The sequence below is a fragment of the Drosophila simulans genome, chromosome 2R (assembly GCF_016746395.2).
Source record: "Drosophila simulans strain w501 chromosome 2R, Prin_Dsim_3.1, whole genome shotgun sequence".
NCBI classification, from domain to species: Eukaryota; Metazoa; Arthropoda; class Insecta; order Diptera; family Drosophilidae; genus Drosophila; species Drosophila simulans.
In genome coordinates, this window is record NC_052521.2 from 6,196,460 (window position 1) to 6,220,894 (window position 24,435).

The 24,435-nt window shown below is 47.7% G+C and overlaps 2 protein-coding genes across 5 annotated transcripts in view; both read left to right on the forward strand.

Annotated features, from left to right (window-relative positions):
* LOC6733604 (nephrin) overlaps positions 1–24,435 on the forward strand; it is a 57,435-nt gene that overhangs the window by 27,861 nt on the left and 5,139 nt on the right. Inside the window, exons 9-21 of one of the 4 annotated variants that reach the window (XM_016167669.3) lie at positions 2,546–2,682; positions 3,403–3,556; positions 4,062–4,199; positions 4,495–4,659; positions 4,970–5,248; positions 5,309–5,590; positions 5,686–6,109; positions 6,352–6,518; positions 7,457–7,645; positions 8,606–8,755; positions 15,027–15,181; positions 16,775–16,886; positions 20,430–20,611. In XM_016167669.3, the coding sequence (XP_016026563.1) occupies positions 2,546–2,682; positions 3,403–3,556; positions 4,062–4,199; positions 4,495–4,659; positions 4,970–5,248; positions 5,309–5,590; positions 5,686–6,109; positions 6,352–6,518; positions 7,457–7,645; positions 8,606–8,755; positions 15,027–15,181; positions 16,775–16,886; positions 20,430–20,611 (2,534 nt within the window). The remainder of the gene's footprint in view (positions 1–2,545; positions 2,683–3,402; positions 3,557–4,061; positions 4,200–4,494; positions 4,660–4,969; positions 5,249–5,308; positions 5,591–5,685; positions 6,110–6,351; positions 6,519–7,456; positions 7,646–8,605; positions 8,756–15,026; positions 15,182–16,774; positions 16,887–20,429; positions 20,612–24,435) is intronic. The other 3 variants (XM_016167667.3, XM_039291354.2, XM_016167668.3) reach the window with 3 other exon arrangements.
* On the forward strand, positions 21–1,382 carry LOC6733603. Its single transcript, XM_002080621.4, has one exon. The coding sequence runs from the start codon at positions 137–139 to the stop codon at positions 1,244–1,246; it is 1,110 nt and encodes a 369-aa protein (XP_002080657.1). The 5' UTR covers positions 21–136; the 3' UTR covers positions 1,247–1,382.

Below are 24,435 nucleotides of genomic sequence, written 5' to 3' on the forward strand. Positions count from 1 at the left end.
CATCCCATATCAACCCCACACTTCGTTTTCCCTTCAGTTTTAATTGAATAACGTTTCGGTTAACAATTCCAAGTGGAAAAATCTCGATTTAGCTGCTAGTTTTATTTCTTGATAACCGCTTTTCCGCCCAAATTCAATGGCCGATTTTCCGATCTGTGTGACCGCGTCGCAGCGCGAGCTCGCTCAACTCACGGAGCAGGAGCGCCTGACCGCCCAGCTGAAGGTTAAGGAGCGTAAGAAGGCGGCCAAGGCCAAGCCGAAAAAGGTCCTGGGTGGCCTGCTAATGGTGAATCATATGAAGATGTGGCACCAGCACCGTGAGCGGATCAAGGGCGCGATCAGCACGGTGGACGCCGAAGCGCCCAACTTTCAGGCGGCCCGCATCACCGGAGTGAACAACCTCCGAGACGAGGCGCAGACATTCATGAAGCGCACCAAGGCCAACATTCAGCTGCTAGTGGAGATTTCGCGGACGATGCGCACCCACGGAGCCATCAATCCGTTTCGATACGATACGGTGCACGCCGTCTCTGGCATTCCCATGGCCCTGCTTACCCTGGAGAAACTGGAGCGCGACAATCGCGACTTCGGTCGACGCATTCTGGAGGTAAACAGCGAGGTGGACTCCGGTCTGTCGGACAAGCGGATGCGGGAGGGCAGAAGCTCGGCGCCCGTCGCTCCACTAGAGTTGCCGCCCCAGGCGATGGCCAAGTACGAGGCCTTCAACATCCCGCTGCCCAAATCGGATGCCGACCTACGCCGCCTCTTTCGACCGCGTGTCTACTTTGACCTCTATCTCAAGGATGCCCGACCACTGGGCAGGTTTGTGGTCCAGCTGTACACAGAGGCTGCTCCGCTGGTGGTGCTGCAGCTGATCAAGTCCTGCATGTGCAATCAGCACTCCAAGTTTATGGTGAAACGACTGTTCCCCAATCTCTGGCTGGAAACCGATTTGATGCTGTCGTCGGACTCGCTGCTCCACCAGCCATTGGAGTACGACGCCAAAGTTATTGACCACGGGGCCTCCAGCTACGTATTATCCTTCAGCAAGGCTTACGTCACGGGATTCACCCACCACCTGTCCTTCGCCATCTCGTTCAAGCCGCTTACCGTGGTCAATGGATCCCGCGTGGGATTCGGGCGGATTGTGAAGGGCAGCAAGATATGCGAGTGCATTCAGAGTTACGGCACTAAGAACGGAAAGCTCAGCCGGGGTCTGCTTTTTACCAGCTGCGGATTGCTGTAGCCTGCAGGTGGTTCCTGTAAATTGTTCATGTGTGCAGGAAATATTTTTGAGTCGTGTAAATCGTAGTCAGTACTTTTTAAAATCAACCCCTTCACATAGATGGGGCATGCAGTCGGTATTAAAGTGATGAAATTAATTGATTGTGGGTTGGAAATATTTCAAGAATATTGGTAAATCCTCATTTAACTGCAGAGTGATAAAAGTTGTATGTATGTTTAAAAAACAGTCTCTGTTCGATCTCACCTTTAAAGCTGATTTTATTCTGTACGCATGGAAAGATATTCATGTTTATGCCAACTTTCCTATGCCCACACACATCTCTGGTGACCCCCGTGAAAGTCCAACTGGATGTACGCATCCCGGACTTTGACAGCATCCCCTTTTGCTGCCGCAGAGTGACACTTCTCCGCCACGCGACAACTGCAAGTGTCTCAAACTCCATTATCCGATGTTCGATGTCACTCTTCATTTGACTCAATTATAAGCGAAGGCAGTGACAAAAAACACGCAGGAAAAAATAGATGTCGGCGGAGGAGGATACCGGGATGCTGGGATTGCGGATTTCTGGGGAAGATGAAAGGACTGACAGGCAAAGTCACTCGATAACAGGTTGAGTGGGGTTGGTTCGGTTTGGGGCAGTAGTTAAGCCGATGCCGGGGCTTATTAATAATTGCGATTCTAGTTTCGGTTTATCCAGGCAGAGACCTCATGGCTCCGCCTTCGCCCCACCGCCTCTCCGACCCTGCGGTGGATGTCCTTTGTGAGCGCTCTCCTGCAGCGCTAATTAATTTTTCTGACCAACATCACAGGGAATAAGCAGCGGGGGAGGGGCGGAAAGAGATTTACATTTATTACCCATACCATGAGCACTGAAAATGACTAACGGACCCCCAAGGTAATGAGCGGTCCTCCCGAGCGTCCACGCCCACGCCCACTCCCAGTACCCCGCCCAGCGCCCAATCAAGGACGATACGATGGTATGTGCATGGTCATGCCTTGAGGATGCGGACGCCCTGCGGATATTTTTACTTTATGCGCGGCAAATTAAATAATTTTAATTTTTATTGTTCGGCCGCTCTTGGCAGCTCTCACGAAGGACACAGCGGTGGGTCCTAGTCCTGGCGCTGCCCTCGAGTCCTTTGCTGTTATTGTTGTAGGCCATAATTTGCTGGCTCGTGGCTAAGTTTTTGGGCCCACAATTCGCTGGCCCATTTCCCCTGCTTGGCGCTCCTTTGTTTGTCTCTTTTTTTTTGGGAACGTTTTTCTTATCCCGCGCCGTGTTCTCCAACTGCCCCACAGATCCGCCTGCGCCACCATTAATTTCTGGCTATATGGAGGGACAAATTATCCCAGCTGGCTCGGTGCAAAAACTGCTCTGCGTTTCATCAGGCGGCAATCCGCTGGCGACGCTAACATGGTACAAAAACGACAAAAGGGTGAGTGCACAAATTTCCTTTTTTCCCGTCCTTTGTTTGCATTTTCCGCAGAAAACTCAAACACACACTCGCACACACACACACAATTACATAAACAGTCACACACATGCACACACTGAACAAAGAGCGAGCGACAGGGAGAGAGAGCACTATCAACGGCAGGCAGCAAACATCCGCAAAACAATAATGGCGCTTTTGTTGACCATTTCCGCTTCCGCTTTATGGGCTTAAAGTGCTAATGAGCCACTGCAGCCATTGCAGCCATGCTCTGCGCTCCTGATGCCAGAGCGATTTCGGTTTTCACACCTTCCGCCCACCACCAATAATCGAGGGAGCACAACTATCGTTAGAACTTTGAACAAAAGGCGGTAAATACGGTGGAAAAATAAAACAAGTCACCCACAACCGCAGCTCATCAGCCCACACACTTAAACGACGGAATGTTAGGTGCTGGGTGGTGGGTGGCAGGTGCACCTGCAGTTTCAGGTGCGGCTTCCTGTTTTAGCGTTTCCCATTTGTTGCGGTGTCAGAGTTTTCATCTCTGCCCCTCGGGGGACTCATCTGTGTGCCGTGTTTGCTCTCCAGCTCGCTAGCTCGCTCGCTTGCTCGCCCAGATTAGACGACGTTTTATCAGCGAAATTAAAATGCATCCGCCAGCTGCGCTCTGCGGAGATGCTTTCCAGCCAGAAAAAAATATATAAGTACTCCTTTCCGCTGCAGATAAACTCGGTCATACGGGCGGCGGACAAATCGGTGTCGGCCGAAATCACCATTCTGGCCAACGTGTCCGACAACCAGGCCCAGTACCGGTGCGAGGCCTCCAACAGCGCCACCGAGATCCCGCTCTTTCAGTCCACCACGCTCAGCGTCCACTGTGAGTATATATCAGAGATTAATAATACTTTGACTTAAGAATATAACTAAGATTAAATAAGAAATAATACAAATAAGTAAATAAATAGGGGCGCTTTGTAAGACATATTCTAATCATTTAGATTTGTTATTACATTTTACCATATTCTTAGTTAGTCGAACCCAATAATAACTAACTCTGAAATAGAAAACTCACCATTGACTTAAATATTTTTCCTTACATAAAGAATATTTTCTTGATCTTTTAAATGTAAGAAATTTGATAAAAAAAAAGGCTTTTATTTAGAACGGTTATAATTTTCAAGTTAATTTCCAAGGCGTTTCCAAGTATTTCTGAAAAATAAATACAATACTAGTAATAAATAATAGTTGCAACTTACAATGTAGCTGAATGGTCAAATAGTTTCGTTGAGTGCAGCAGCTGCGCTTTGAATTTGGGAACGGGGAGCTTGTAGACTACCGCATCCTTTCTTATTACCCATTGGGGTGTGTGCTCGCTCTTCCAGTTGCCCCGGAGACGGTCAAAATACGCATTGAACCGGAAGAACTGCGACCTGGCATGGAGGCAACTATCATCTGTGACTCGAGCTCCAGCAATCCGCCGGCGAAGCTGTCCTGGTGGAAGGACGGCATACCCATCGAAGGTACGTACGGTATGCAAGGGCATGGCTGCTTGGCCTTCTTGCCTCTTTGGGCCTGGCCAAGCGATTTGGCAATTGGAAGCTTGCCCATCGCAATTCGCCATGGACTTGCCGGCGCCACCAGTGCACTTTGCTGGTGCGAGGCGTTTCCACGACAACATCCGGTTCGCTTGCCAGTCACTAAAATTACGCCCATTTCTTCTCCGCTCCCGTTCCTACCTCAACCCATTGCCCTGCCCCATCCGGATCCTGTGTCCCTGTCCGCCCACCGGAACTCCCGACATGCCCCAACCCACAGGCATTAATAACACGTCCAAGCCGGGTCTCTGGGGCGGCACGGTCTCGACGCTGGAGTTCAGGGTGAACGTCACACAGGAAATGAACGGCCAGGTCTACACCTGCCAGAGCGCCAACGAGGCTCTTCAGCGGAGCGCCCACGAGGCGGTCAGCCTGGATGTCCTGTGTAAGTACGTCCCGCCTAATTGCTCAATTAGACGGGATCAGCAATCGCTGTCCGACTCTTTAAGCAATTGCACAAAAGAGCGGCAATTGAACTTGTATCCGATATCCATAAGCCAATCCTGTATCTTTGTATCCTTTGGCTGAACTTTCGAAATGAAAATCCGTTTGAACTACCATAATATGAGCCATTAAGATCAATGTTTAATGGTTAAATGATTCATAGAATGAGATAAGGCTCACCAAGAGATATCGGAATAGCCCGGTTAACAAAAGTTTAACTGGAACACATTTGGTATATCCTTAATCCCCAGATCGACCCAAGTTCGTGCCCCCGCCCTCGTCGACGGCGGTGGGCGTGGAGGGCGAATCGCTGCAGGTGTCGCTCCAAACTCGGGCCAATCCCACTCCAGTGACCTACAAGTGGACCAAGGATGGGACAACAATTCCGCAGGACGGCGATCATCGCATCTTTGCGGATGGCGGCAGCCTGAACTTCACACGCCTGCATCGGGATGATGCGGGAATCTACTCCTGCAGCGCCTCAAACTCGCAGGGAGGAGCCACCCTCAACATCACTGTCGTGGTAGAATGTAAGTACTTTCCTGTCTGTGATTCCCTTTATTAGGCTAATTTCGGCCTTTGCCATGCAGACGGAACCACCATCAAGTCGGTGTCTGAGAACATCGTCGTCAATCCCGGCGAGGATGCAATGCTCTCCTGCACCGTGGAGGGCAAACCACTGACCGAGGAGCACGTAAAGTGGGAGCGAGTGGGCTACGACATGACCGTGAAAACATCGACGACCTTTGCGAACGGCACATCCTACCTCCACATCAAGGACGCGAAGCGGGAGGATGTGGGCAACTTCCGGTGCGTGGCCGACAATCGTGTGGACAATCCAACTAACCGCGATATCCTTTTGATTGTCAAGTGTAAGTGGTTAATAAAGTAAAAGAAAGAAGTCGTCTTACCTAGCTATGCTTCACTTCCTTTATCCCAATCCACATCTTCTCGTCCCTGCCTCCAGTTGCACCTGAAATCGCCAAGGCTCCCACGCTCCTGCGAGCGGCCAGTGGGACGGGGGAACGTGGTCGTCTGCCTTGCCGGGCACAGGGCTCGCCCAAGCCGCAGTTCATCTGGCGGCAGGACAAGAAGGACCTGCCCATCAACCGCACGTACAAATACGAGGTGGAGGAGCGCAAGATTGACTCGCTGACCTACGAGTCCACCCTCATCGTGGACAAAGTGGCGCCCGCGGACTACGGAGCTTATGAGTGCGTTGCCAGAAACGAATTGGGTGAAGCGGTGGAGACCGTGCGCCTGGAGATCACCTCGCAGCCTGACCCACCCCTCAGTCTGAATATCCTGAACGTCACCCACGACACAGTCACTGTGGCCTGGACTCCGGGATTCGATGGGGGCCTTAAGGCCTCCTACCGAGTCCGTTATAGGTGAGTGATATTCGGACATTCATAACATGCACAGGAAACAATTTTTAAAAGATTTCTGTAGAGCCATTCATCTAAGTTATAAGTGTTAACAATATGACACAATTTTTTAGCAAAAAAATCATATTCATTAAATTAGCGCTACTCTTGAAGATTCAGAAGCGTCCGTTTTCCACATTCTCGCCGTTTGCAATTATCAAGGGTCCTGGCAATAATGAAATTGCACTCTGCCTTCTCATTTGCAGGATGGCCGACCGCGAGCAGTACAAATACATCGATGGCCTGCCCAACAGCCACAAGCTGACCATCGGCGGGCTGCGCATGAATACACTCTACCTGTTCTCGGTGATGTCCTGGAACGAGCTGGGCCAGAGCACCTACCTGCCGGATTTGGCGCGGGCGGAGACCAAAGGTAAGTCCGCCCCTCAGTGCGAGGCATTCAAATTAGCCGCGAGTGCCGCACTCGACCAGCAATGCTGACATTGATTTATGCGAGTCCACCATTTGGCTTTTATGGCCACTGCCCAACGGAGCAGGGGTTCGATTCTGCAGAAGAATCGGAGCATCGGTAACTACCAGGTGTGGGTGGTAATGGTGGTGATGGTGGTGCCGGGCCAGTTGTCAGGCAGCTATTCGGCAGATTTGTGGAATTAATTAGGTAGCCAGTATGATAAGCAGCTATCAGCCTAATTAGAAGCACGCATGGAATGAGTCATCCGAAATAATTGATGAAGTAAAATTAACCCATACACTGGATTTCGTTATTTCCGCAGAAATACAGGCCGTGCAGACACGGGATCCAAATAAATCAGAGAATTCAAATCAGTTGGGCATATACATATGTGCCACAAACGAAATTAGTGATGAAAGTAATTAACCAGCAAGATGTTTACAAATAGATAGACAAACCAGGTGCAGCCATGGACACCTACACAAGCCATAGAACAGTAATCATAAAGGTGGGGATGATATGATATACTAGCAGTTATTAGCTAAGGCGTCAATGTTTGCTAAAATTAAACACAACATAGTTTTAGTAGAGGTTGAAAAGGTTTAAATGGACGTTTGAGAACCCACTTCAACTGGGCCTGCACCACCACCAGCTTAGCTATTCAAATGGACGCGACTGTAGTTTATGAAGCGTAAGAAATGGCTTACAGCCAGACGTTACCATGGGCTCATATGGAGCCACCTCAATCCGATTTGTTGTCTCACTCAATGATCTCCTCCGACCCTTGCTGCTGTTAATTGGAATTGCATTACGACCATCACCAACGTCAACAAAACGGACGACGCCACCACCGCAAATGGCCACTATCCACTATTCGCGCATCGCATTCCGTCCGCCAGAAGCCCCGCCCCCCTCGCATCCGGCCTCGTCGCTGGGAGGCGGACCGCCGACCACCAGCCAGACGCCGCTGGGCGGCACATCGGGCATGCTCCTGGTGGGCGTGGGCGCCGGCATCGTCGTTGTCCTGCTCAACGTGTTTGTCATCGGCTGCTGCCTGCACAAACGGAACGAGAAGCGCCTCAAGCGAGGTGAGGGGATCCAGGAATCCGTGAATCCGGCGGTTGCTGCTGCTGCTGCCACACAGGGAGAAATGTCCCAGAATCCATCTCTTTCTTGTATCTTAGTGAAAAAGGGTTATAGTTCTCAAGCTAGCATAATAGATATCATAGCGTTATAGAATAGTCGGATTAATTTAAAACTATGATCTTAAGTAGTTTGCCTTTTTTTTATTCTTCAAATATTTGCTTGCCTAAGAGAAATAGTTATCATCTGAGTGTGCTGCCATTATTGCCCCATCGACCAAGATGGGGTTAAATGGGAAGCTGTTGTCGGAGCTGCGGAACCGCGGAGCTCGAGTCCATGGACATTTGAATTCCTAATTCCCTCGGCTCGACTCGCAGTCGCCTCCGTTATTTTCTTTTAATTTGTGGGCGTTGTCAGCGCACGTGCCCGGTGGTCAGCAAATTGCGCAAGGGAATGGGATTGGGATCGGTATGGGAAATGGGTATGGGTTAGGGATGGGTATGGGGATGGCAATGGGATTGGACATCGCGATGGGATTCGCTGCGGAATGGCGATGGCGTCGCTAATTTCATTTGCCATCACATGTTCCGGCTCCGCTTCGCAGGCTCTACGTGATTTGCGTCACTCGCTGGTCGCTAGTCGGTCTCTTTATTTGATTTCGCTGCGTGTGCCCGCCATGCCAACCGAATTCGACCCCTGACCCCTGGCCGACCCGACCCCAGACCGTCCTTTGTCCGGAGCCCATGGCCGAGTCCCCGATTCAGAGTCCGAATCCGAATCCGAGGCGGACGCAAGTGGAACTGGGGCAGCGCGTTCATTGCTATGCTCTGCGCCATTTTATATTTTTATTCCTCACGATATTATTCCTTTTTATTACAATTTTTCATTTCATTTCGCATTTATTTATTGTTTTATTTTCGCAACCATATTTTCTCTTTGTTTTTTGCATGGTTCGTTTTGTCAAGGACTTGAACTGATGCCAGCCGAGTTAACCGAGGACTCCAGCAACACACCGAATCTGGTCATAATTGGCATCTCTCTGGCGGCATTCGGCTTCCTCCTGGTCAACGCGTCGCTGGTTGCCTGGTTCTTTGTGCATCAGCGCCGCAAGAAAGGTTATTATTATTATTTATTATTATTATTATTGTGACTATTATTTGGGCAGTATATGCACTGCACTGGTTTATTTGCTGTGGCTGCTAGTTGGGGTCCGTCTTTGATTGAGGTTACTTCTGAGCGGGGCTGGGGCGTACTCCGAAATCCACTCCGAGAGCCACTAGACAATTGCACTGCCATGTTGCAGCGGCAGCCGGCACCGCTTCCGTGACACCACCGGAAGCGGAAGCGAGCGCGTTGTGCTGCTTCCGCTGCCCACTGAGGACGTCGCTTTCTCTTTATGAAGCTCACTAAACAATTTCCTGCATACGCAGGCTCCCAGGACCCATCCACTCCACCCGGATCACTTTCCCGCCTTGGCTTCTGGTAATTTCCGCCAGCAACCAATGCAACCAATGCCAAGCATGGCATGGCCAGGATGCAGCAGCCAAGGCAAGAAGTCTCCGGCTGGAGTATAATGATGACAGAAAATAATGATGCATCCTGGGCACCCGGCAGCCAAGAGCTGCTGTTTATTGAACAAGCGTCTCGGACAGCCAGCAAGACAAATGTGCATCGTTTTCTTAGCTGAATGCACAATCTCCCGGAAATCAGATTGCTTTCTCAGTTCATCGGCGGCGGACGGGGTTCAGAGGTCGGGGCGCACGTGTCGACAATTGCTGGACATGTTTGCCGAGGGCTGTTTATTAAAACGAAATTATTTTTCACCATTAGAGTGGAGTGGAGCCAACTTTAAAATGGAAACCCTGATGGCGCCATCAGTCCAATTGTTACCATTTTCCCGACCAGCTTTCCTTAGCCGAGCCACTCCATCCAACTGACTGGCAAATTCGAGACGTGGCCCGCACACACGGCGTATACGCAATGTGCCAGCACAGAATCGCTATTACGTGCCGCCGCCAGTCGACTTGCACAGCACATTTGCCGGCTAACCAAATTATTTCCATTGAGCCGGAGTGCATGAGCCGGGCAGCAAGTGCGACTGGATCCCGAACTCAATACGGCGGCTAAAGAAGCACATAAAGCCACAATAAAGGTCTCGAAATATACGCGAATGTAAAAGTCAGTTTCTGGTTGGGCAGGAAGGGAACAGTCAGATATTTAAGCAATAGACACCATTTCATACATATATGTTATATTAAATAATAGTTTCTGTTGCTAAGTAATTATATACGAACAGTTTTTACAACTTTATATTAACTTAATGCTCCTATTTTGTTTTAAAAACCAGGCTAAATGTCATTCCTTTGGCCAGAGTGTTGCAGTTCTGCTTATTTGCTGCTGTAATGTGTGCTCTGCCATGCAGTTTTCGTAAACATTTGAGTTATGACTTGATTATCATCTCGGGCTCTGTCAGTGGAAAACTTTTGATTCATTAGGCGAGTGAAAAAGAGGGCGACACGCCCCGAAACTAAACTAAACTGACTTAATCGGGCAACGAAATGTGGGCCAGTTATTTTTTGACATTTTCAAACGGGAAGCACGAAAAGCATGAACTACAGCCGCAGGACATAAATAAGAAATTTCCCTAAGAATCCCAGGCCGGGCCAGACTCCATTATTTCTGTCCTTCGTTTCGCTGGCAGTGCGGCACAGTTGAACAAATGGCGAGTGCCGGGATACGAATGCAATCCCGCTCCACACAAAAGAAAATTCATATTTCAGTCTTGCTGCAAACAAACACAGCAGCCAAACCGAAAACGAATGCGAATGCGAGCAGCTGAGGAGTTGAGGAAAACCCTCCTGGAAGAAACAACATTTTTATGACAATGTACGGCAAGGGGAGCAGCCGCATCCTCATCCTCATCCCAATCCCCATCTTCATCCCCATCCCCTTATCCCTGTCAAAAGCCGATAACTGACAATGCCCAAAAGGATTTTTACTTTTCCCGTTTCAGTGTTCACAATTTTTCCATCCATTTCGCTTCTTTTTTCTCTGTGAAGTTGTCAGAGAAACTGGTGCGTTGGCCAGCCGGCGGAGCTGGGAGCTTGGGAATGGTATTGGGTATGGCAGTGGGAGGAGGAGTACGACTGGCAGTGGAAGTCGGTGGACCCTGTCGGGGGATATCTCTCTGCATATTTCAATGTTTTCGCTGGCGAAACTTGACTTGTGTTTTTGTTGCAGCCCTCGGATATGCATTTTTAATGTGCATTTGTGCCTTTGTGTCAAAATGCCGCATGGCGCACAAAAAGGAAATCCATCCCGCTCCAAATCTCATCTCAACCCAGCCCATTTCCCTCGGCCCATCTTATCCTAAACCCGAATCCCACTCATCGGCAAACCAAAGCCCAACCGCACTGGAGGCCGCCTAAGAAGCCTTTCGCTGTAGTTGTCGCTGTCCGATAAACTATGCCAAAAGTCTGCGGTTGGCAGCTGGTTCAGTGGTTCAGCTTCGCCGCCGACTGCCGTTCGTCCGTACTCCGTTGGCCGTTGTCCGTAGTCCGCCGTCCGTGGTCCACTGTCCGCTGTCCGTTCGTTCCGTTGCCGGTCATCGACCACAGTTGCCATGAACAAGAGAGCGGCAGTGACCATCGCATCGCCGCAGCCACAGTCAATGCCCAGTGCCACATATTTCATTCTCGTATGAGCTGGGCCTGAGCCGGAACATCCCGAATAGCGCCATCTCTAATGTTTATTGCCTTTCGCCTGGCCCCAAAAAGTGGATAGGGAGTGCGACCTCACACTGAAAATAATCTTTGATAAGAACCAATATGAAAAGTGGTAAAAAAAAAACGTATTTTTTTAAAATCAGCTTTTAGTTTGGAAGGCCCATAAATTAAGGATTATCTGTTTCTCTAAAAGAGTTTTTAGGTAAATGACTTCATCTCTGAAATCCACCAAGCACTGAATCTGGCAAAGTATGATCTTAGCTGCTTTCAAAACAATCAAAAGGTCTGTTCAAGTGCACTTTCCTGGCCCACTTAAAAGTCCAAAGAGGAATTGCATCAAACAATTGGTCCGGGCCCTTCGTGAGTGGTTAACAAAGTTAGGGGCATGGGCCTAGCTCCATATGGCAATAGATTTCGAGGCACACAAAAAATGCCAACTTTTGCTGGAGCCCCCAAACAGGAAATAGAGAGAGAGAGAGCAACTGCACCCATCAACACCGAGGGTGTATTATCTTTTGGCCAGGAGTAAAACTTTAGAGCGAGTGCCGGCGCAAAAGTGAAATGGCCCGCAACCCGATCTCGGGTATAGGGATATAGTTGAGTGCGACACTTTTACGACTTGGCGGGCGGGTCGGACCGAAACTTTTATGCCAACGTTGCCACCAGCGATAAGACCACCCAGCCAGGCCCCCACCACTCAGTCCCGGTGGTCGCCCCGCACTGGCGAGCACTTGACTTTGACACTCTTTAAACAATTGACGGAGGCCCGGGGAACTGGCCAGGGGATTGGGTCGCTTCTGTGGCGTGCGTGAGGGAGCTGCGACATCGAATCTGAAGAGATAAGCGCACAGGCTGTCGTGGTCAGGGAAATCGAGGAAATCGGGGAAATCTGGCCGAAAACAGGGGGTGATGGAGGCCAGAGGGCTGGCTCAGCAATGTCGAAAAGTTTGCTGCTTATGCAACTGGCCATGACAGGCCGAAAGAGCGGATCCATTTGCAGCGGGATTGGGCAATGGTGAACAGGGAACGGGGAACGTAGAATGGAGAATGGGAGTTCATAAATTCATCGCCGGGCGCTGAAACAATGCGCGAAATAGCTCAGCACCCGGCACATTCAAACGGCCTGAGAGCAAATGGCACACCACAATCCCGGCCAGCGAATAATTTAGAGCGGTGGCCGGAACAGAGGGCTTACCAGAAAAGACCTTCAAAGCAGACGTCGCCGTCATTAACGTGGCCAGATGACCACAGCATCTGTCTAAGCCGCCGCGCCGCCCCCACCACACATACTACATAGGTTTATAGAAAGAGATCCGGTCGGGCTTTTCCGAGCATAAGTGCAAAATTTGTAATCTCCGTGCGGCGTGGCGTGGCCGCAAAGTGCAGTGGCAACCAGAAAAACAAGGAGCGGATTATTTAGCATCTGCTTTGACGGTGGCCACCGCATTGTGTCCACTGTCCCGGGAGCGGCGGAGAGTGATAAGCCTGTCCGCCGGACAACGATACCCTGCAATGGGTTTGCTTGGGCCTTACGAAATTAGGAGGAACAACAGAGCATCAAAAACCTATTCTGGCTTTTAAATAACATGATCAGCATTAATGCTAAGATAAATGCATAAGTCAGGCTAGTTTATATGACCCAAATATAGGGTACACCCACTTCGAATACTCATTTACCTATGTAATCTAAGCTTTTGTTTCCTAAATTCATTTATAAGGGCGCGGGCTCTCTTTGCGCGAAAACACAAAAACGTGTAGGTGAGCGGTCATGTTTTTAATTGCCTTAATTGATTAAAGCCAGGTCTATTATTTTAAATGCCCCCCCTGCACCCGAAGGCCCTTCTGCCGGAAAACTCGTTTGTCGTCATAAATAAAACAACTGACAAATGCCCAAAATGTTTTTAACTCGCTAAGCCATTAAATCAGTGAGCTCTCACAGGATGCACACATCGAGATATATATAGGTGAATAGGAATATATATAGGGCGCTGTCATCGGCAGACCAGTTCTGCATTTAAATGCATTTTCAATTTTTAATTTTTTCCCTATGAGTGCCCCCACAAAAGTGTATAGACTCCGGATTGGTTGGGCATATGTTTAATGAATTAAAACCCAACCAAACGCAGCCGAATGTTGGTCAATCATAAAAAATGCAAATTGAAGCATCGGCAGCGCAGAATAAACAGCAGAAAAACAAACAAAATGGAGACAGAACAAAGCAATTTACCTCGAATATTCGGCTGCAATTTGTTAAATATTCATTATGCTCGTACATTGAACAACGAACAACACACACACGTGCATAAAGTAATTTTGATAACTGCCAAACATTCAATGTTCCTTGTGCAAATTAACAGAAAACGGCCATTTTATCGACTAATAGTCCCCGCATGTCACGTAACCGGAGGACGTGCCGCCCATGACCCCCAACGAGTATATCCCCCATATCCACATCCTGGAAAATGTATTATTAAGAAACCGTAGGCCATTATATCTTTGCATAGCTCGAGGACGATGATGATGGCAATGATGGCGATAGCAGCTGAGTGGCAGGGCAATGTCCACTTACCATTGCCCATTTACCTATCGCCATCAGCAGGAACATGGCCAACGTGGCTGACATGGGGGCCACATGGAGCCACACGTGTCTATTGCTTTTTGCCTTTCTGCTGACTCCGCTCAGCCCGAAATCGTTGTAAATTGTGTGGGAAAAGCGCTTGAGAACAACAAAAGCTGAAATACACCGGGAAAGCTGTATCTATAGGAATTTTATCTAAAAAGTGTAGTAATTTAGATTAGACCTTCTTTATCTTAACGGATCAGCAGTAGTATGTTTGCATTAATCGAGTTTTTAAAGTGCCAGGCATTACAGAAATATTTTTATCTACAGCAGCAGCAGCAGCAACAGCCAGGGAATCTGAAAATATTTAAACAATATCCTATAATGTGAACTATTTTTATATACTTTACATATCCCATCGACTCGTGACTGGAATGTGCTACAATAATGGACTTCACTTTGCGACGAACACGTGTTAACTTCTGCGGAAACCTGGCCATAAATCATTTAATTGCATTTTTACCTTTGCCCCACTATCAACTCATTAATATTACCCGATGTGCCTTACTTTGTTTCCGACACCGCATCGAAATGCAACGAAATGCACATCAACGAATGCTGCGACAAATGTGAATAATTAACACAATGCCTGCGACCGTGTAAACACTCAAACACCACCCGAAAAACACCCATTATCCAATCGATCCACCCACCCACACCATCCATACCATTCACACTATTCGCCTACTCCTGTTTCTGGCACTCTGACAATCTTGGCTATTTGCATTTGATTTGCATTGCCTGAACCTGCCACTGCAACACAATTGGCCACCTCATATCCACCTCCTGGCGCACTGCATCAACGCCCGCAAAAAACCAACCCCTGCTCCACCTGCACCTCCTGCTCCACCTGGCACCGCTGCGAATCATCAATTTTCGGGATGTCACTGCCAATTACACCTTTTCAATATTTGTGCGCATACCTTGGCGTTCGGATCCGTTTCCCTCCGTTTCTGCTCCGCCCTTCTCCGATCCTTGCCCTTCCGGTCCGCTCCTCGTGGCGTCGCCATTTTTTCGTGTGTCGGCGGCATTGGAATACAGTGGCGGAAACTACAAATCAACCGGCAAAAACGGCAACCATCGAGATGTACGCGCCCAGTTCGTATAATGACACCGTCACCGGCGAGACGCTGTCCAGCGTTTCGGAGAAGAGCGAGTCGTACTCCAATGAGGGCAGCAGCCAGCCGGAATATATTGTGAGTACAGCCAGGATCTCTACCTATAAGCCGACTATTTTTTGCATACATTTTTTCCCAAACTTTTTCGCCATTTTTGCCTCATTTCTCTTTTTGTATCAGCATGAATATGCAATTTGTGAATGGGCACAAAGGCAACGAAGAGGGGAAGGGAAAGGGAGCGGGCAGTGGAAAATCGTCTGGCATTTTAGGCATTTTCCATTGCTAAATAGATGTCCTGCAGGCGCAGGGGCGTCACTTGCCATTTTCACCGGCGGAGAACGGTGCGATTTCCCCGAAGTCGTTCAATTTGAATATGACCCTTTATCGTTCACGCCGATTTTGAATGCGCTACTTAGTATGCGATGGATATCGAATCTGTAAGCGGTAATCTTAGAATGTCCTGACAATTTTCAATATTACAACAGACATCTTTTCTATACTGCAAGTGAGTTTAGTTCTCGTAGAACCAACGATATGTAGTTTTAAAATTTCTAAACAAAAAATATTTAAAGTCCGATTGAAGCAGAGCAGACCTTCACAAATTTTTTAGTGCATCCCATTGTCGCAGTTCGCTTTAATAAAACCCAATTAAATTAAGTAGTTCAAACATTAAAACCCATTAGACATGAAGCCAGTGACTGACTGAAGGCTTAAGAATAGCTTCAGGTGGAAACCAAAGTTGAAATAAATATGCTAAAGAAGGCATAAATATAACTACAAAGGAGTTAATAAGCAGCAAAACAAATTCAAGCCATCATAGGGTTTCCATTCGGTTCAAGAAAGTCCTGCCAGCTCTCAATGTTGAGGGTGGTCACCAGAGCAATCCCCCTGGCCTGCGGCCCTGGGTTTTCAATTATGGCCAATGCTCGAAACGAGAGCAGCCCGAGGCAGGGCTGGCAGGAAGTGCCAGACCAGGCCCAAACCAGACCAGATCAGACCAGTCCAGTCCAAGATGCGGCCCAGGAACAAGTCCAGACCAGCGGAGCGGAAACGGAAGCGGCATGCCGACGTCGTCGCTAAGACGTCGTGATTAATTACGCGGCGCTGATGATGATAATGATGAGCCTGCGAGTGGGCTAAGCGGAGAATAAAACGGGCCCAAGTCTGGCAGTCTGAGTGTGGATCTAAGTGGGGGACTGAGTTTGGGAGGCTGCTTCAAACAAATCGTTTCAAATTATTAAAATCATTTATTATCGCCGTAATCTTGCAGCGGCAGGAAAACCGCAGCAACTGCCTAACCCGCAGAAGCTGAAGTGAAAGTATGTAAAGTGCGTAAACTGCGACCGCGCGTGTTATAAATCAGCCCCCATCTGATCCGATCCAATCCCGGACGTCCTTGCTTTTTGTCCTTGCCGTTCTGGGTCGTTCCTGGTCGTCCTTGGTGTCCGTGTGTCGCCGCTGTCATTGTGGCTGTCAATTACGCGCCAACGACTTTCAACGCCTTTCCCAAAGTATGCCAAAAAGCAAAGTGTGGAGTAATTACGAGGCATTACTCAAATGGGAATGGGAATATAAATTGATATATACCCGACCACGTCGCATCTGCCGCGCTCCACTCTCCACACTCAAGTAAACTCAGTCAACACATCCCGTATCCTTCTCTATTCGCAGGACGAGGCGCGCAAGAAGGCGGCGTCCACGTATCTCGTCGAGGGCTCGGATATGCCGCCGCCCAGATATCAGAAGGATGGCACACTGCCAGTCATCTATCCGAATAATGTTGGTAAGTGTATGTTCCATAAAACGATCTCTAAAATATACCTAACTAAGTAGGAAATTGTATTGCAATTCAATTATTCACAGAGTAATTAACTTTTATAAAACTACAATATTACTGATAATACCGATAGATATAAAGCATACTGGTAGTTAGGACTATGTTTATTTACTTTTTTGATTAAAAACGAAATCATTTGATCAGTTTTCCCCTCCATTTCCCAAAGAACTGTGCGATTTTTAAACGATTTATTTTTCCCCAGTACAAGCAGAAAAAGCCAAAAATACGTTTTAGATAATTAACTTTCGGACAAAACAAAGTTGGGACTTTGCACGCGCTGTCAGGACGTCAGCAAACCGACCAGACCCCACCCTTAACCCACTGACGCCCCAACTGCCCTTGGTTGCACTCGTTTTGGTTTGATTTTTATGCCATGATTGCAGTGCAATCAAAGCAAATGTTGGAAAAGGGGCAGCGAAAATCGCTGCCGGACGGGGCGGATGGGCAGAAGGACGAAATAAATATATACAGAAAACGAAATCGAAGCTCCATTCGGTCGAGAGGGGAGGGAGGTGTGCGAGCTGAAAATTCAATTCCAGCACAACATCTCCATCTTAATTGTAATTGAGGAGCAAAGTTTTTGTCAGTCTTGATTTTCAATTGACGTACGAAGGATATGTGATGGCAGACCGTATACCCTGTGTGTATATATAAGCCGCTCGAGGCGCAATCCAAATCACGTGCGGCCTGCTCTAATTTAAGAAAAAACTCCAGTTTAAGGAAAGCAGAAATGGAAATGGAAGAATAATAACCGGGGAAAGGACTCGGTCTGAGTCCGAGGCACAGACAGACAAAGGACACCGTGGCAGTCTATCAAAGCATCGAAGCTGTAAGAACAACAGGAGTTCTATAATAACAATCCGTCCAGTTGGAACAAAAGCAGAGAATGCATTTTAAATGCAAAAGCGTAGAAATAATAAAAATACATTAGCTGCAGAATTTATGCCTCGGAGGAAAAGTGCCCAAGACTCTGGGATAAAAATACAATTACCTTGTGTCAACGGCATGAAAATTTGGAAAGCTCTATTCCTCCTCTTATTTATCCCTCCCACTGAGCAACAAATAAGTGTGGTGTCGGAGTTTTCCAGTCGAAGTTGAGCAGCTCATATTAATAAAGTAGTACTCAGTTCATAAAATAACATTCAAATAAAGTATATGCAGGGTATTACCATTTAAATTGATATGCTTATATAAAAATATAATTTGCTTAGTGGCAAAAAAATGGATGCTAATTTCGACTGATCATTGTCAGTCCTGGCAAATTCACATCACGTGCTCATCTCTAAGAGAATCCGAAGACAAGTCCTTGCCGCCCGCTTTTCCGCCCACTTTTCCGACTCAAGGTTTCTGCGGCGACACGCATAATTACGTATGTATGTTCATCTCGGGTGTTCGTGAGTACCGCCAGTTCTTTATGCCCGAAACAACAACAAGAGCACAGCAGAACGAGCTGAAAAGAAAACACGCCGAGGGAGAAGAACAACAAAGACAAAAGCAGCGAAGAAAGACGAAAAAGAAAGCAATGAGGGAAGAGCAGAGGAGCTAGAGAGGGAAGTGCAAAAGAATCCCCCACGTGGCACAAAAAATTAAAATGCTTGCCGGAAGCTGAATCTCAAACAAGCGAGCCCAAGGCTGTTGTTCCAAGCGGGCGGAAAAGCGGGTGCACACACCACCCACCAGCATCCTCACCACCTCACCACCCACCGCCCACCGGGAAAAGCTGTGGGGCGGCATGCACATGAGCTTGCGGGGGCGGGGCAAGCGGAAATTGTTTTTGTTAGTTGGCGTCACATTTTTTATCAGAGTTTTTTGTTGAATTTAAATTGGAAGAGTGTGATGGGTGGAAGTCAGAAGAACTGCCAAAAAAAAGCAAAAAAGGAAAAGAGACGACAGCCCGAGGGGTTTTTGTTTGCCACCCCGCCAACAGTTGCAATTTCATTTACCATTTATGCATTTACACGAGGAAAGCGCCAAAGCCGCACTTTTAATGAGGCCCTTTTCCACACGTTGCCACGTTAATGAGCAGACCAAAAGCAACAAGTCCGCGCCGCTGACCCACTTTCCGACCTTGAACGAGTGCAGGTGCCCGCTGGAGCACTGCGAAATCCCTTAAGCTCCCCCCCCTGGCTATATAGGTAAATCATATTTCATGGCGAGCCCACTATTTTTCAGCTTGGAGTTGGGCATATATTATTAATATCGAATGAGCTAGGAGGAACTGGTGCTCCTGACCCGGGCAACAATTATGCAGCTGGCTCAGTCCCAAATTGGAAGCAAAATACACAGTTCTTTGTTCGACTTTTCTTTTGGCCACAACAATGCGGCGCTGATCGAAAAATCAATAATTCATGAGTGACTGTCTTTTTGGGAAACACGCCCCCACATGTGCGGAAGTAAACAAGCCGCAAGATGAACAAGGCCCAAACTGGAGTCTACCACAAGGTTTCCTTCGATTTGTCGTTGTCAGGCAGCCGCAGGCTGGCAACTTTGCCCGGAAAATTATGGTTGCGACGGCTAAAGGTGCCTCCCCCCCTCCACCATCCGAAACTCTGCGATGTCACAGTCTATTTTAAAAAATTACAAATTTGTTACGTTTGCGGCTTTCACGCCTCTGCGGCTGACAGTCGCTCGATTTTCACCGAACGAACGTGGCCCGTATGTCGGGACAATTTGTCACGCCGCAAGCAGGTGGCCTTATGGCCAAGTGAACTGAAGACTCCATTGACATTTGCATATTTATTGGACGGGCTTATCAGCAATGTCGCAAGCATTGCAATTAATGGCCATCGTTTTCTTTTCCTTTCCGACCGTTTGCACATGAAATTGGCCAGAACCAAGCAGCAAATTGTTGCATGCTACGTGCACGACACATGTATACAGGTGTGTTCTCACATGCAATCTCTCAATATAATACGTTCAGTTCACCGGATACTTCTTATTAAGTTTAAACTTCAGGAAATTAGATGTATTTCGTTAGTTGCAGCTATTAAGCATTGACAAACCTCCGTCCACCCGGGGGCGCCAAAAAGTGTTAGTAGTACTCGTAGTAGAGCATTCATCGAATTTCGAAATAAGAACATATCTGCATATTTTTCAAATATAAAACCAGTCGTTTGCAGCTTTAAAATTAAAATTGAACTCGTTTTGCGTTTCTCCATTTGCGGCTGGCCAGCCAAACGTCGTGCTCTGCTTATGGTCGCAATCAAAGCTTAAGCCATAGCTACGTCCATATAAATGCACGTATATGTGGCAAAAAATATATAGGAAAATAATCAGTGGAGCACAGTAGAGCACACTCCACCCATAAAAAAGGAGAACGCATTTGGGGGGGTATTGGTATTGGTAAGCCATTTAAATCAACCCAGAGCAGGCTAAAGTGGGCTTATGGCCACAAAAAATAGCATCAACGTATATAAAATTGAGCTCACTTTGACTTAAGCACACACATATTAACCGGATACTGTTTTTCCATCTTCGTCTTTTTTGCAGTGAACGCCTGTACACTGCCGCATCCGAGGCACAATAATGGCAGCGCCGCCATCCACATGACCCGGGATGATCAGATGCTAATCAGCAAGGGCGTTTATATTCCGTCCCCATCGCCGGCGCCTCCACCAGATGGGTCCTACTACAACATGAACAGTGACAGATACTTGTCCTATCCGCCAATGGTAAGTGAGATCAATGAACCCGCCTCCGCTCTTCACTGCGCTGGCGGGGATTTGGCTGAGACCCAAGCTTAACGAACGGCAGATGCAGGCTTAATTGCCCGCATCTGCAGTTACCTTCTTTGATCCGCTGCCATCTGGCACCACCGACATTTCTCGTTCCGCGCCCAGCTTATTGCGCTCAATTAACCAAAGTTTTACGAAGGACACTTGGCACTTTGCATCCCGCCATGCGAGGGGTCCATAAATCCAAGTATCGATCTGCATAGAGTGCATACCCATCTTCGTTCCCATCGCCATCGTCATTGCCATAGCCATCTCCATTCCCCACCCTCGCCCTCTGCCATTTAACGCGCTTCGACTTTTATAATCCGCAACACTGTGGAGACAAATGACAAACTTAAAAGCATTATAAGTAATCCCTCGAAGCAAGCTGCACTGCGTTGTTGCACTGCGCGCAGAGTAAACATTATTTTCCCCAGACAACAATTTAATATCACGCATACGCCGTGTACGGCATATGGCAGTGTGGCTTTTACGACGAAGGAACGCCCCCCTAGATGCGACAAAGTTTTTGGCCCGCGTCACTCATAAAGCCCTGGGAATTCCGGGGCCAAGTTGTGTCCCCGTTTCACGGCATCCCAACATCCCGACATTCCGGCAACCCGATTTCACCTACGAAAAGCATCGCCGCCACTCAAGGACATGCGATGTCCGTTCCATTCCAAGGCGGATGCCACACATTCGGCGCTTGTCGCATTGCCTGCCAATATAAATTCCCTGAATCTTACAATAAACATGGGGAAATCAATTTTCGGAATTTATGTTTCCGACGCTCCTCTTAGAGAATGAACGGAATAAGCGTCGTCCCCTCGGACTTGATGACTCCTGGCACTAAAGGGGTGCCAATGCGACAGCATAAGACGACATCCGACGTGGGGTGACAGTCAGCCCGTTTATGTGTCCTCTCAACTTGGCTGACGCTCCATAATTGTATAAATTAGATGGGGTCGGTGGGAGGGGGAGGGGCGGTCATCGAAAGTGCAGCAACAGCAGTGGACTGTAATATCCAAGGGATATTACTACCGACCAGCACCACCATCTGGCTGCACAGCTAATATAATAATATTTATGCTTAGCAGTTGACCATGTTTATGGGCTTTATACGATTTGTTAAGCTATTCAATTGTGTCCCGCTCCCAGAGAGTACACAGTTAAATGATGTGGTGGGCCGGCTGGCGGGACAGCGACTGAAACTGGGACTGGAAGTTGAAGTGGTAGTGGTTGTGGTAGTGGCCATATCAAGTATCCACTGCCACTGCCCAGTAGCCAGTGCTCCGTCATCGTTCTTTGCCGTCGCCCGACATGGGACTAAACCTTTTGTTTGCGGTTTTTAGTCAACGAGGGAGAAAAATTCAATTTCGGTTTAGTTGGTCAACAATGACATCCCATATGTGCGGATGTATGTCTATATACACATCTATTCATCCGCCCACTTCACTTGTGGCCCATGTGGAGCAGCCACTCCTTCCGCCTTGTGCGCCCGGCCTTTTGCCATTTCACATAAGAAATGTTTTGTGTGGAAGCCAAATTGAATTATTTGATAAACATCATTAGAAAAATTACAAAATATACAGAGCGGAGCGGAGCGGCAGTCCCATCGCTGTGGCTACCCCAAAACATTTGGCCAGCTCTAAATTACTTTTCGAAGAGCATCTGTCTCCGTTTCAACTTCAGTCAGCGCCACGTATCCGAACGTCCGGACGAGCGGACAGTAAATGAATAAGGACAATTTATAACAGTAAATCAAATTAAATTTCAATTGGAAAACTTGACAAAAAATCGAGAGCGAATAAAACAAAGCAAATGGCCATCTAACAAAGTTAGAGCACCGTTTTGCACATTGCTCCCCAAAGAGGAGCGCGCATAAAGCTCGGCCCATCCCAGCTGCCCAGCCCATCGGAGTCCTCGGTCCTGCCCACTGTAATTGCCCATCACAGCAGAATCTGACCATGGATGCGGATGCGGATTCGGATTCGATTCAGCTCGACCAGTTTATCACAAAGCGCTGAAAAGTGATTGAGCAGCTTCTTAATCAATTTATGTTTTGTTGTCGTGCAGCGCCATGTATGGAAGCATTTGAACTGGGCTTCCTCGAATTGATTTAATTCGTCATTTCATTTTGTTTATGTGCTTAAGTGTAAAATAATGTACAGCTTAATATAATTTCCAACTTAGTTGGCTAGGATGAACGTATATATTCACTTCAACATGACAAACAATGGGTCTTATTCAATTAAAGTTCAATCGTACTACATTTTTTGCTTCGGAAATGGAATGTTGCTTGGCGGAGATTCACTTAATCCTCATACTCTTTCATATCTTAATAATTTTTTCACTTAGAAGTTTTTATTTCTATTTGTTTATCTTAAAACTAATCATCGAAAAGATATTTATACTCAATGAAATCCGTTTGAAGAACACACGTGTGTCCTTTTGGTTGTCAGCTTAATTAAAATCTACAGGCTTATTTTATTCAACTAACTTCATGAATTCGGAATTTTATTTCGCAAAAAGTTGGAGCTATAGTTTTACATAGATCTTACTTTTTTCTAAGCAAATAGTATAATAGGGATATTTATGATATGATGTGAATTCAGGTGAAAGCACTGCACAGCTCAACAAAATTCTTTGAGAAAAGAGGTTGATGGTTTTGCCCTTTCGCAGCAACAGGATGTCGCAGATTCAGTGCCTCGACGACTTGGGCTCCCTTGGCCGTGTCCACATCCGTTCATTGGCACGCAAAGTGGCCCGAAGTAAATGCAATTTAAAACAAGTTGTGGCCACACCCAACAGAGCCAGAACCAGAATGCCAGCCCACCCACTCATCCATCCGTTGCGGTGTTTTTGTCCAACCAGCTTGTAACTATTTAAGCGGCAATTTGTATTTTATTGCCAACTTTGGTTGGCTTCCAAGGCCAGAAGACCAAGTCGCACCCGCACCACGTCAGCCCCGAAATGCTCGAGTTTCATTTGGCTGGCGTTGATAAGTTAAATGCGGACTGCCGGACGCAGTTGGAATCCCTATGTGGACTGGACTCTACGTGCATATGTGGCGCAGGAGCAGCCGGAGGGCAGGGACTTGACTTCAGCTGGACAACTTAACTACGGTTCACTTTGTTAACTTGAGTTCTGCACAGTTTTAAATTCAATTAGTTTTCGTGCGGGCGAACTCGGGATGCGGATGCGAATGCGGATCCTGGCTCTGGCCATTGTCTGAATGCCACTGGCCTGTCAGCTGCAAAGGAACTGGAAAAGGAGGAGCATCCGTCAGATACTTTACGCACTGGGGCGCTGTGGCTGTCATCAAAGCGAGATAGCAGAGTGTTTTGTTTTAAAATTCAGGGACGGGGCAGGGGGGTTGAGCGCTGAACGCAGCTGAACGCAGCTGAAGCCGATTAAATAAATAAGGGGATCCACTCCTAGTGGGCCATAATTTAATTTTCGCTCCCGCTCCGCGAGACTGAATTGGATTCAGAATAGACTTGGCCCGTCGGCGCCGCTCCGTTGGCCTTAATGTGGAAAGTTTATTTTTTATGGCCAGTGTGGAGATGCCAATTGGTTATTCTATTTACCCGGTATGAAGTTCCAACTCCGGCGGCAGTAACAACAATAATGAGCTGCGGCCGAGAATTAGCGAGTGCGGCGGCACCCGAAAGCCTTTAAGTGGCCAAAAGTTTTCAGGCAGGCCATGGGAAACCCTTTACGCGTCCAAAACTTGACACCCTGCCCCATCCTGTGCATCCAAATCGCCTTGGCTTTGCTCC

Bases quoted from the DNA above. Each gene is read 5' to 3' on its own strand.
- LOC6733603 (XM_002080621.4), top strand. From the start codon at position 137: ATGGCCGATTTTCCGATCTGTGTGACCGCGTCGCAGCGCGAGCTCGCT.